General features: G+C 43.5%; 1 protein-coding gene across 4 annotated transcripts in view; it reads left to right on the top strand.

Annotated features, from left to right (window-relative positions):
• Positions 1 to 13,949, top strand: part of ACOXL (acyl-CoA oxidase-like) — a 269,242-nt gene that overhangs the window by 18,532 nt on the left and 236,761 nt on the right. For all 4 annotated transcript variants that reach the window (XM_012727649.1, XM_012727648.1, XM_012727647.1 and 1 more), the window contains exons 3-4: positions 5,748 to 5,831; positions 13,598 to 13,684. In XM_012727649.1, the coding sequence (XP_012583103.1) occupies positions 5,748 to 5,831; positions 13,598 to 13,684 (171 nt within the window). The remainder of the gene's footprint in view (positions 1 to 5,747; positions 5,832 to 13,597; positions 13,685 to 13,949) is intronic.

Raw genomic sequence — 13,949 nt, 5'->3', positions numbered from 1 at the left:
TAAACTCGTTGCTAAAACAATTTGCAAAAATGTAAAACAATGCTGTAATTTTCATTGACTTTTTGGCTCTAGAAATTATACTGTATTTTATAAGAATTTTGTCATTCATCCTAACATGGAGTGGGTTTATTTATTTTTTTATCTTAAAGATTTATTTATGCATACAGAATTGAGGTACGGGCCAGAAGTACAGGGGTGGTGAGAGGACTCACCAGAGAGAGTGGGGAACAGAACAGGCAGATCCACGAAGTACACTGCTGAGGGGAGCAGCAGATGAGACAGGAGAAGTCTGCCATGCCATGTGGGTCAGCTCTGGGGTTGGGGGTCCAGCGCACTGAGGCTCTGTGGCTAGCTTTCAGTGCTGCACCTTAACCTGTTGTGCCACCAGGAAGGCCCAGAAATTAGTTTATTGTTATTTAAAAAAGACTCAGTTTTAATTACAAGTGTGATCAATTGATAGATACAACCCATAAACAAAAGCTCTTTGGAATTGATAGTTTTTAAGAGTGTCCAAGGATCCAGAGCCCATGAAGTTTGAGAATTGCCGATCCATATTATCCACTATTTTCTCAGGAGCCCAATCGCAAATCAACATGGAGAGGAATAGGTGGCTGTATATTTATAGTTATTATAATTCTCTATTATTTCAATCAGAGTTTAGCTTTGTGTTTTGATAAATACCAGGTTGATAATCAGATCTAAAATGAAATAAGATTCGAAGTCAAGTCATGTTAGAGGACATTTGGGAGTGGGGAAAATGGCACTTTCTTAGTTAATCCCTGAGCAAAGAAGCAGCCTTTCCCAGGAAGCAGTTACACTGAAGCTGTGGGTGTGCTGTGGGGATTTGCTAAGCAGGGACTATGCCAGGAAGCCGAGCGAGCGTGTTTATCCTGGTCCTTTACTCTAGTCCGTCCCACCTAGGCCTGCTCACCAGCACCAGTGCCAGCCCTGATTGGTCCTGCAGACCGTGACCAAGTGTATTCTCCACCCCACCCCGTTACTGGAGCCTGACCTACTTACTCTGAGTTCTTGGCTCCAACACCCTAGCTTGGGCTCTGCCATCAGCTCTCTGGCTTCTGTTTGTACTGGAACCCAGGCTTTTCTTAGTGGACTGTGACAGGCTGCCCCTGGCTCTTGGTCTTATATGCTGCCTTTGGCAAGAGTCCCTGTCCTTGCTCCAGCTCCAGGGACTTGGACACAGGCCACTTGGCCAGGCGTTTGACCAGGCCAGCCCTGGCTCCATGAGATGCCTTGGAGGATTTGAGCAGAGACAACAGAGTGGCCTGTTTACAGAAGTTCCCTGGTATAGATTGGCATCTGAACTGAGTTGTCATTTGTGCTGGCCACAGGGATTACTTAAAAGGGCGTGCCAGGGAGTGAGTTGAGATCTACCCAGGGGACTCCAGTGCAGCTGGAATCTGGTGCTATTTATTTATTGCACCGTAAACCCTTCAGCATAATGAAAACTTTTCAATTTAAGGCTTAACTGGTATTCTTGCCATGAAATAATACATTAAAAATAACAATAATTATTCCTGCTGTCATTTTCTAAGCCCCTTCTGTGTGCCAGGTGAGGTGATTCATTCGCTTTACAATTATTTATTGAACATCTATTTTCAAATAAGGGATTGTTTCAGAAGCAGTGAACAAAGCAGGCAAAAATACCTGTCTCGATGGAATTTACATTTTAGTCAGGAGGAAGCAAGCAATAAATTAATGAATAAATAAATTTATATAATGAACATAGATTTATATTGAAAACCCCTACATATAGTGTGCCAGGTGGTGATGGTTGCTGTGGATAAAAATCAAATGTGGTAAATGGGAAAGAAACTTATTCTGGTCACAGATGACATGATCTTATTTGTAGAAAACTGAGTTCACAGAAACCTATTAAAATTAATTCACTCATCAGAGTTGTAGAATGCTCAATTAACCATTATTTTCCATTAAAATTAGTGTAAAATATTGGACTTTCCATTAACAGAGAACTAAGACAACACACCAAACAATACAATACACTTGCAGATGCATGCTGCCAATATTGATAAGTTACATGATTACACTAATAATCTGAAAAATGTTCAAAGAAGCTTGGAATTTGCTAGGAAGCAAGTGCTGTCAAGGGAAGAGATACTAATTTAATGCAAGAATTTGGAAAATCCTAAACTGTCAAAATACTACAGTCATGTTTTCTATGAAGAGAGAAAAATATCCTGTGACAGAGCCCTGGGAATGTCACCTTTCATCATTCTGATACTGGCCTTTTCTGGAATAGTCAAGGGCCCTGTGGAAATACAGCAAATCTGTAAGAGCTTTGTTACAGGATTTGCCCAGCACTCTGCTCAAGCACCCTAGTATGTGACCCCAGGAAACAGCAGAGAATAAGAAGGGCCAGATGTGGAAGCTGTGGTGAGAAGTTTAGATTTTCTTCTAGAAGTAACTTGAGGCACTGAAGAGTTTTAGCCACAATGGTGATGATGGGGGGAGCAGGAGGAGGGGAGCACATGGTATGATGCTTGTAGTGCCCTGATCAAACTTCACGTGTTGCTTCAAAAAATGTTTAAGAAAATGCAAAAGAGTAGTTAAATTGATTCTGAAAAGGACAAACGTGGAGAATTCTTGTTACTTTATTTCAAGTCTCATTGTAAAACTACTCAAGTTTATATGGCATTGGTATAGGGATGGACAGATAGATTAGCAGGGTAGAATGGAGAGCCCTGAAATAATCTCACACACATAGGATCAATTGACTTTTGGATAATATTGCCAAGGAATTCAGGGATCAATTTGAAAAATGTTAACCTTGATCTTTAGCTAATACTACACGCAAAAATAATATGAAGTGTAATATCCACTTATATAGTAGTTCTAAAATCACAAAATTGGTAGAAGAGCAAAGGGGAATGTCCTTTTGACTTTGGGATAGGCAGAGGATTTCTTGTATTGATATACTGATGTTGGTATTCATTACAGAAGCTATTCATGAAAAAACACTAACAGAATAAAAAGGCAGTCCACAAATTGGAAAAAAAAGTGTCTGAAATACATAGATCTGACAAAATATATGTCCAGAAGCAAGGGATTTGTATCCAGTATCTATAAAGACTTCCTGTAGTTCAATGATAAACAAATAGCCCAACTTAAAAAAATGGGCAAAGGAAATGAATAAATTCTATATGAAGTATACAGATGTGTTCAGCATCTTTACTCACCTGAGGAATGTACATTTAAACCACAATAAGATGCCATTACACTCCCTTCATAAGCTAAAAATAGAAAAAACTGATGATACTGATGAGGATGTAGAGATAGTAGAACTCACATGCTGTTGGTCGGTATGCAAAGCAGAAGAACCATTTTGAAGAAGTGTTTGGCAGTTACTTTCAATATTAAGTTATAACTTTTAACCTAGAAGCTGCATTCCTGAGCATTAACTAAAGAGAAATGTCTACAAAAACATTAGTACATGACTGTTTATATATGAGTTTTATATTAAGTTTGGGGGTTTGTTATAAATAACCCAAACTGGAAACAACTCAAGTGTTCATCTATCAGAGATTGTATAAATTGTGGAATATGCATAGATAGGAAACTATTCCGCTGCAAAGTGGAATGAACTACTGATATGCACAACAATGTTGAGGACTAATTTGCATGAATGGAGAGTGCTAAGTAGAAATGCAAGCAGCATGGGGTATAATATTTAGGATAAAACATTTGTGAATATATTAGATATACTCTTACGGGATCAATCATTTAAAATTACTATAAACTAACTTACTGATATAAGGACTGAATCAAATCTAAATGTAGGCAGTTATTGAGGTAGCAGAAATATTGCCAAAATATAAGCAGAAAAACCATATGATTATTGAGTAATCTTTTTCAATATAGATAATTCTGTTAGTGTTGAATGAGAGGGGAATCTTGTCATTTTTGAGATTTCTTTAATTAAAGACAACTGATTATAAATGAAAGAATTGGAAGACGAAGAGAACTTATGTGTGAAGACCTTAAAAATATATGTTAGTAAGGCAGTCAATCAATTTAAGTCTAGTCTTACTTTTGACTTTTTGACCAGTCCAAATAATTGTTTAAACCAACATCAAAGGATTTCTGGTAAACTCCTCTTGACATTCCCCATTGAATCTAATAATAAAGACCTCCATCTTATAAAAATGGTGGGAGTGGGGACAGAAAAATAATTGTCATAGACAATTTATTATGTTGCAAGATGGCTAACTTAGGATTTGATTCTTAAGCAAATGTGATTGCTGAAGCTTTTGCCATTTATTTCAAAGTGATACATAAAAAAAGGCTATTGCTGGATATCACTAGTGACAAAAGTCATAATCCTACATCAGCAGAATAAATGGAGAGAATGAAATATGAAGAAAACTGTGAACTGACATCCACATGGGGACTCTGAACACCTGGTTGTGACCCTGGTTTCTAGTCAACGCGCTGTCATTTACTAGGCGACCCTGGCTAGATATTTGCCCTCCCTACATCAAATTTCCATCTGTTAAATGGGGTCACCGCTTCCTGTTCTGCTTAGTTTCTCATGGAAGGTTGTTGTGAGGGTCCGTGGAACAGAGGACACACGGGCCTGCTGAAAGAGTGCACAAATACATGCTACAGTTGTTTTTCATTATTTGTTGGTAACCAACTCTCCAGCGAGCACTGAAGCCTGAACCACGCAATGGTTCATGCTCAAGCCTGGAGTTATTTTAGGAAATAATCAATACAAGATGCATTGGGTTGGAGCCATGATAAAAGTCATAAATCTTGACAGCCTGCTGTTTGATAAAATTAATTATGCTTGGAGAAACACTGTAAAAACCAATGGGAGGGGAAAACAAAGTATGTTAGGGGAGAGAGAACTTAAGGCAAATTGAAAGCCATCAAGGAAGGATGATTATACCTGCTGCTGATGGAGCAAGAGGCACATGTACATACACTCAAGTGCACACACTTCTCATGTATATACCCATGTACACGCGGGCCGCGACACCAGCTGGTGGACGCAGGCTTGGACAAGATGGCGGTTGAGGAAGACTAACGTTAATTCCTACAATGGGTAATTACAATGTGTTCACTGAGAGGCCTTCACCTTTTAAGGAAATGCCCCCTGCCTGTGAATTTTATCAATAAATCATGCTGGTGTTTTCACTTAGTCTTATTTCTCACTGGGGAGTTTTGGCTATGAGGCAAATGAAAGAGAAACAGGCAGGTAACGGACAGTCAGTGCCCTGAGGTAGTAGTCTGTGTTTAGAAAATGAAGAATATTGCTTTTCCTGTATCCACTGTTCCCTGTCCTTACATCAAGATCGTCGCCGGACTTGAGCGTAGGTCGGCTCCCTAACGGTCGCAGTGTCAGTGTGGATGTTTCTGGATTGCACGAGTAGGGTTATTGGTGGAAGCTGCAGGTGTCCTGCTGTGCAAGGAACTACAGGAGCCTGGAGGGTTAACTTTGGTCAAGGCCATATGGGCTGGGCCGAGGGAGTCCCGCGCTAAGGCTGGCAGCACTCAGCTGGTGAAAAGGTTGCCAACTTTCCTTCAGCAGGGTAACGCATTTCATTTAAATACATCATTTAAATCTTTTCACTTAAACGTTACTTTTATTTAGTTGAAAGGTTTTCATCTTAAAAGTAACATGTTTGTTATGAAAAATGTTAACTTAAAAGGCCAGAAAACCATCAGATTTGATATTGATATCAATGTTGGGTCTGTTGTATTTTCAGGCAGAGAAAACAGAACATTTTGTCAGTCGAAGCCTTGCGATAGGAGAAGTGCTCTCCACCGCCGACATGGCCACAGGAGTCAAGGTGAGAGCACCCGCACCCACCATCCAGGCCCCTGGTAGTTTTGAAATTCAGTCAAGAGTGAGAAACACCCAGCAGGAATCAATTCATTGGACTAGATGTTTGTGAAACATCTGCAGGCTGCATGTTGTTTAAGGAGGAGCCCATGTCCTCTTTGACCATTATATTCAATTCTGTTTATTTTTTCTTTGCTTTTCTTTTTATATGGTTACATGTTTATATATAAACTATGCACTTTTCATGTCAAATATTTTCATCTGCTTTTATTTTATAAGAGCTATTTGTGATTTACTTTTTCACTTAAAGATTATTGCTAAGATTGAGCCATATCCTTGCATGCCACTGTGTTCATTCATTGGAAATTAAAATAATGATTTACTTTGAAATAATTATGTGCACAGGAAGCTACAAAAATAGCTCATGGAGTCCTGTGAATGCTTCTCCCAGTTTCCCTTAGTGCTGACCACTTATATCACCGCAGTGCAACAAAAACCCGGAAGTCGACATTAGTATAAGTCATGCTTATATAGACTACCATTAGTAGACCATGGGCTGTCTTCGTATTTTGTGAGTTCTTACATGCAATCAGTTGTGTGTGTGTTTATGTAGTTTGGTCCCACGTGTAGAATCACTGTAACCAGGATACTAAGCTGATACTTCAACACACAGAAACCTGTGGTCCTACCCATTTACAGTTGCATCTTCTTTCTTTGACAACCACCAAACTATTCCTGTTTTCATAGTTTTGCCATTTGGGGAATGGTAAATTTATTCATTTATTATTATAGCATACTATTCCCTGTGTGACTATGCCACAGTACTTGGAAGTCCTAGACTTTTGGCAGATCAGTGAGTATTAGTGGCATTGCATTTTGGGCTTGCTTTGCATATTCTTGTTGCTCTCTCCAAGGGTTTTGAACAGAATAGTTTGGGGAGGGAGACATAGTTTGCTGGGGCCCTTTTGATGCCCTTAGTGTCTTAGCAGAGAGTCATCTGTGTAGCTCTACCTGTCCCTTCCTGGCCATTACTAGGTCTTAAAATAATTCCCTATATCCAGTTTTGATGTTCTTAAGGAGGAGATACTGCAATTAGAGCATGAAAAGAAATTGATCAGACAGGAAGCCAGGTCAATTGTTGGTGAGTGTAAGATGACCGTTATTTCTGTCTTGCAATGTAGACATCAAAAAGTGGGTAAGAACTAAAAACAAATCTGTGAGTGTCATCCCATGGTGAGAATGCCCACTAGATCCTTTGGCAGAGATTGGCTTCTCTGTGGTTTCTTCTTCCTGATTGGGTTGGTGGTGACTTCCAGAGGGAAGTCAGCTGAGGTGTAATAAATAGCCCTTCTCTCCCCCTCAGAAATGCTAGAGGATCGTGGTCTAGAGTCATGGTTCTTAGTTTGTGCTTTCACCTAATTGCTCACCACCTACCTTCTCTAGTGGGGTGTGACCTTGGGGATGTCTCTACAGAGTGTTCTAGATTTTGGATGGGGACCCTTTGCTCTGCATCTCCAGGGATGAAGTGAGGGAGCTGCACAGGGAATGTTAGAATGAATGAAGGCTGGCTAGCCTGTGGTTTAAAGCAGACTTAAGAAGCATTTCAACCAGTTGCAATGTGTGGACCTTATTTAGATTCTGCTTCCAACAACAAACATAAAGAAAAATTATGTCAGTTGGGGAAATTATAACATTGGCTATTGCGCTATATTAAATTGTTATCATTACATTTTTAGGTGGGATAGTAGTTTTAAAAAGTCTTTATCTTTTACAGACGTATAGGAAGTATTTGGGTATGAAAGGACAGAATGTCTGGGATAAGGTCATGGTTTAAGATGACCTTAGCTAGGATGGTGGGTGTAGAATGGGAAGAAGATTGCGAGGAAGATGAAGCTAAATGGACTGTGAGCTGGTCATTGTCAAGTTCATTATATTCTCCTATTTTTGCAAATTTCCACAGTGAAAAGCTTTTTAAAAAGTTTTACTCCTGAGTATCCGAAAAGATGCTGGAATTGATTTTTGAAAATTCTTCTCTGATCACATCACTCCTCCACTTATAGCTCCTTCCCACAAGCCCTCCAGTCTTTGACATGACCCAGGTTCTGGTGTGGCTTTGGCCTGTGTACCTCTGCAGAAGCCTTCTGGATGCCTTGCCCCCTTTCTGGGGAATCTGCTTGCCACAGGCCCTCTGTTGGTTTCCCTTATACACTTTGGGACTACTCTTTCTCCTCCTTCACCTCACTGACACTTGTACATTTTTCAATTCCCAGCTCAAGCATCCTCCCTCAGGGAAACTTCTGTCAAACTGGCAGTCCACATCCCATCTGTGTGTTGCCATCTATCTATACCTTCCAGTTTGTTGCCAGAGCAGGTGTTCATTTTGGATTACCTGCTTATTTGCAAGTTTTGCTCATCGTTGCGTCTCTTTGTACCACTAGAGGGCAAACTCCTTGGAGAGTATCACTCCCTATCTTCTTGGTACACAGCAGATGTCAGTACATGGTTATGAAATAAATGCATAGACTCAAAAAAAGCGTGGTAGCTACTCAAAAGGTAAAAGAGTAGAATTACCATGTGACTCAGCAATTCCCTCCTAGGAGTATACTCCAAAAAATTGAAAACAGAAACTCAGGACTTGAATGCCAATGCTTATTGCAGCATTACTCACCAAAGCTGAAAGGTGGAAACAAACCAAATAGCCATCAACAGATGCATGGATAAACAAAAGATGGCACATACATACAAGGGGATATTATTTGGCCTTAAAAAGGAATGAAGTTCTGACAAGTGCTACAGCAGGGATGAACTTTGAAAACATTATGCTGAGTGAAATAAGCCAGACACTTAAGGACAAATTGTGTCTGATTCCACTTATACAAAATTTCTAAATAGGCAAATTTATAGAGATTGATTGCAGATTAGCAATTACCAGAGGCTGGGGGTGTGGGGAGTGGGAAGTTAATGCTAAATGGGTGCAGAGTATCTGTTTGGGGTGATGAAAATATTTTGGAAATAGTGGTGATGGTTGCACAACATTTGAATGCAATAAAATGTCTGAATTTTACACTTATAAAAGCCTACATGGCAAGTCTTCTGTTTGATATCTTATCACAAATTTAAAAAGACTTAGGAATTTGACCAAAGTTATTGTTTACCTTGTGTCTTTCCTACACATCAGTCCTTTCAGGGGATTTCTTCCCCTTGAGCTTGGGCAATCCAGAAGGTTAGAGAGGTATATATGACCGTGCTCCTGAGTCCAGCCTCGGAGCCACGGCTGTTGTTTCTGTTGGTAGAGGAAAGGTCCAGGCAGGGGCCGTGGTGTTTTGGGAGCGATTCCTGTGAACTCTAGGCTGTTTGGACATCCCCAGCTCTCACTGGCAGGCTGAGAGCAACTGGTGACCACCATTAGTTTTCTTTGATGTGTTCATAGAGTGACCGCTATTAGTTTTCTTTGATGTGTTCATAGAGTTGGCTGTCCTTTGAGAAGGGGCATTAGCATCATCCATCACGGTGGCCTGTGCCACACAGGCCTGAGCCCCCTTTCTCCCTCCCTCCAGGTCTTTGTTATCAGAAGCTCTGGGCATCTCTGAGAGTTTTGGACAAACACAGTTGTACTCACACAGCCAAGAGCTGGCAGGGTCGTGGGCTGGCTCTGAGAACGACTCACGGCCAGGGGGGTGGGAAAGAGAGAGGTTCCAGGGAAGGAGAGGGCTTTGGATCCCTACATGAGTTTGGGAACCAGCCAAGGTCTTCTGCCAGACGTGCTGATGCAACCTGCAAGGCCTCTAAGGCTGCAAGAAAAGTGACATGCTTCCTTTTCTCTTTCTCCACAACAGCTCCTTTTTCCTTGTTCGAGTCATCTTTCTCTTAGCTTCGTTGAACTGCCGTGATAAAAGACCATGGGTCCGTTGGCTTAAACAAAATAAGTGAATGTCTCAGTTTGGGAGGCTGGGAAGTCTAAGAGCAAGCTGATTCAGTTTCTGGTGAGGGCCCTCTTCCTGATTTACAGATGGCTGCATTCTTACCGTGAGAAGTGTGGTATGTCACCTGCAGGCGGGTAATGAGGTGGAGAGAGAGGAGTCAGAGGAGAGGCAGACACACACACACACACACACACACACACACAGAGACACACACACACAGAGCGAGAGAGGGAGAGAGAGTGCACTCATGCACACACATGTGTGCAAACAGTTGGCATCTCTTGTGGGGCACTAACCCCACTTCTGGGGCTCCACCCTCATGATTTCATCTAAGTGTAGTTAATTCCCAAAGCCCCAGACCCTAATACCATCACACTGGGGATTAAGGCTTTGGCTTGTGTTTTTTTGGGGAGGACACAAATCAGGCCATAGTACTCTCTTTTCTGAGGTCACCATTTGTTTCAAAAAAACACTTCCAGTGCCTTAGTGAATCCCATTTCTTCTTGGAATGAAAAGACCCCTAAACCACTCGAAAGTTCTCTGGAGAACACTGCTGGACGTTGTGGAGGAGAGCTTGGCCTGGCCTCTCATGGATGTGGTGCTGGCGGCTTCCTGCATGCATAACAGAACTTGCTGGTCCATTGTGGCAGGAGACAGGAGACAGTCAGAATAATGGGGATTCTCTCTCTCAGTCTCTCAGAGTGGCTTCTCAGCCCCAGCCCTGGCACATTCTTTCCTACACCTGTACCTAGTTTTCACTTGGTAAAGGTGCTGCTCATACCCCTTCATGGCTATGTGTAGACAGACTGATGATGCCTGTGAGGAGCTCTGTCCTATGCTCGCATGGAGTAGGAGCTCAGCACTGGAGGGGCTGTGCCCCTGGGACGTGGCCGTGCCCTGTCCAGTGTCCCAGGTAGTGGACTAGGTCAAATCAACCTGTGCTTCCAGCTGCAGTCACCAGCTTTCCCTGCCGCTGTGGGATGGTTCCTTTAGTCACCATTGAAAGTTCATAGACCCAACACAAGGCCCCTTCAATCTGTCTCAAATCTGTCCTGACCTCAGTTCCCTGCCGTCTGCTGCTCTCACTGTGGCCCCTGAAGGCTGCTCCAGGCTCTTGGTGGGCATGCGTGGTCATGCTCCATAGTTGCAGCTGATCTTTTCCCTACTAGATGCTTGAAATAGGAGAGGGATCTTTCCCAAACAAAAGTACAAGGCGAGAACGTGTTTAGAGCTTTTGTTAGGTGTCTCCTCACCATCCCTTTACATTTGCTTGCCACTGCTTTCCCCAGTCTCTCCCAGAGCAAACAGCTGACTTTGTCCTGTCCCTTAGGTGGCCTGGGACCAGGGCCCCCCTTTGGCAGTGATGACGTAGTGGGCACAGTGCCCTTCCAGGAGTACACTTTGCACTGCTCCCTCTTGGTGACTGATGCTCTTCTTCATTGCTGTCTCCTCCAAACCCGGCCTCTCAGTTGACTCCAGAATCTGCCACAAATCCCTGTACTTCTCATCCCCTTAACTACTGCATCCTAGCTGCTGCCACGGCGGGGACCAGTTCCCTGCAGGCCTCCTTCGCAGGAAGCACCTGCTGAAAGCATCCACCAAGTCAGGGGGCTCCTGACTGGGACCTGCAGGTGCTCCCATTCATTATCCTCATTTGGTCAGATTTCAGACGACGTGACTTTGGCAATACACTGGCGGGAGATCCCCAGAGATTAATGAATTGTGGGGATTGGGACCACAAAGGCCCCCTGTGTTAACAGCTACAGCCTATAGATCTCTCTCACTTAGCCCAATGTGCTCACTAGTAGCATTTAGCGAATGGAGGCCTTGAACTGTGTCTGGAACTCTTAAAGAAGAGGAAGTATTTAAAAACCTATAACAAGAAGATACTGTAAAGAAGACTATATCCACCGGCCAAACAGATTTAGGGGTGCAAAGTTCAACCTGTTTTAGTTTTAGAACAGTATCTTTAAGTTGATTTCAGGATGGCTTATGGGAAAAATGACGATTTGCATTGATTCTGTTTTTCCTGAGTCAGAGTTAATAATGCAATTTGCAGTGTCTAAGGGGATTCTGCAGAGAAGGGGTTGAGTAATCTGGGCAGTAAGCATCTTCTGAGGATATTTTATGATTCTTCAGATGAAAAGCATTTCCTGTGGCAGTTGTGATCAGCGAAATTCATCCGTGGTGACGTCAGAGTGTTTTGTTTGGTCAGAGCTCTAAGTGTCCAGGAAATGACTCTCAGGCCGCCAGCCTGACCATATGTGCTGTGCAGGGTTATTTCACCTAGAGGCTGCTGGGCGCAGGTGACAGTGCTGTTTGTGCCACTTCCCTGCACAGGCACAGCACCACTAGGGTTCACTCAATTGCAGTGACCGTAGAAATAAAACCCCTTTGAATTTGCCTAAGCAAAAATGACACCCACTTCCTACCATAATTGAAACATCCAGGTGCAACGGGTTTCAGGTGTGGGTGTGTGGGACCTGGTCTTTGTCATCCCTAGGCTCTGCCTCCTCTCCATGGATGCCATGTCCAGGTAGGGCCTCATTCCCCACAGGTCTTGTGATGACAAGCGCAGCCAGCAGCCCCAGGTCTCCATTCCTCCAGGTTCCTTCACTTCAAGAGGGAGTTTCTCTTCCTTCGCAGCTCATCCATCGGCCTAGCAGCTGCTGCTCTGATTGAGCCTGCCTAGACCACGGCCCACCCTGAAGCCATCCCTGCGGCTGTGATGTTGGACGGGTCGGCCACTCCTGGGTCTCAGTCTCCTCCTAAAACCTGAGGTGGGGGTCAGCATAGCCACCAGTCACTTGGATGGATTCTAGGGGAGGAGGTCTCTCCAGAGGAAGACTGAAACGAGTGGCCAACGCGGGTGGGAAGGGGTGCTGACCTGCAGACACAGAAAATGTGTGTGCGCTTGAGCTTCCTGTCTTTGCAGTCAGTCCCCTGCCCCCTCAGAGGGCCCGTCAAAGCCGCCTTTCCTTCTCCTCTTTCCTCTTTTCCTCTTAATCCTTCACTGCCTCCTGCTCATCAGCAACACTTTCCCAGGCTTTGTAGACCAGAACATGCTTGGTAGCTGTCCTCACTGACTCCTCACTAGTGAAGTGCTCTTAGACATTAGGCCCTTTGGGTTTGGACCCCAATGCTGCCCACTTTCTCAGCGTGCGGCCACAAGCAGGTCACTTTCTGTCTGAACCTCAGTGTCCCTGTCTGTGATGGGGGTGATGACACTGTCTTCTCCAGGTGCTTGTGAGCACCAGTGAGCACGTGTGCAAGGAGCTCTGCCTGAGGGGTGCGAGGGGGTGTGCTTTACTTAAGTGACTTTTGTTTGTCTAAGACCCCACTGTCAGTGGGTCGCTGATAGGGGATTTGCTTACCCCATGCTGAGGGTCTACTTGTTTTGCAACGTCACCTCTCCCTCAGCCTTCTGTTTGCTGACTGTGTCTCATGCACCATTTGCTGTGGGTGCTGGGCTCAGGACACCTACACTTTGTTGCATGCTCCACATCCCCAGCCTTTAGCCAGACCCTCAGCAGATAGGGTGGAAAGGACATCCAGAACAGCCATTGAATGGGGTGAACTGGGCCTTTCTGAAGATGGAGGCCTGATTCTGTGGTACTCGAATGGTTTCTCCAAGGGTGTGAACCATGAGCCATGTTTGCAGAGGGGACCTGGAACTTGGCAGGCAGCGAAGGGGAAGGGCATGAAGCCTTGCCACTGCTTGCCACTTGCTGGCTTAGGTAAAACGTGGTGAGCAGAACAGATGCTCTTGAATAGAGCTTGACAAGTAGGCTGAGTTGTCACGGTGTTGCTGACTACTGCTGACAGTGCTCTGTGTCATCCTTGTTTCTAGTGTGGGATCATTTATTGGCTGTTCGGTGGTGCAGTTAGCAATCTCGGAAGCCCAGGACATATAACTAAGTGGCTTCAGCCACTCCAGGTATGACAATACTTCAGTAGATGTCTTCTTCTATGGAGAGCCTTAGTGTCCAATTAGTGTAGCTAGGAGGGTATGTGCATGTTTGTTGAGAATGAAAATAAATGAGAGAATTTCTGGCAGGAAATTTTTATTCATAATGAAAACTTCTTCAATGCCTCTTTTATAAGGCATTGTATCTATCATGTTGTTATCATCTAGCTGGACCAGGCTGGATTCTTATAATTATAATTATTTATTATTTTTTAAAGGTTTATTTATTTATTCA

Source organism: Condylura cristata, unplaced genomic scaffold, assembly GCF_000260355.1.
Source record: "Condylura cristata isolate star-nosed mole 26May11 unplaced genomic scaffold, ConCri1.0 scaffold00020, whole genome shotgun sequence".
Lineage (NCBI taxonomy): Eukaryota > Metazoa > Chordata > Mammalia > Eulipotyphla > Talpidae > Condylura > Condylura cristata.
This window is presented reverse-complemented; position numbering and strand designations above follow the sequence as displayed.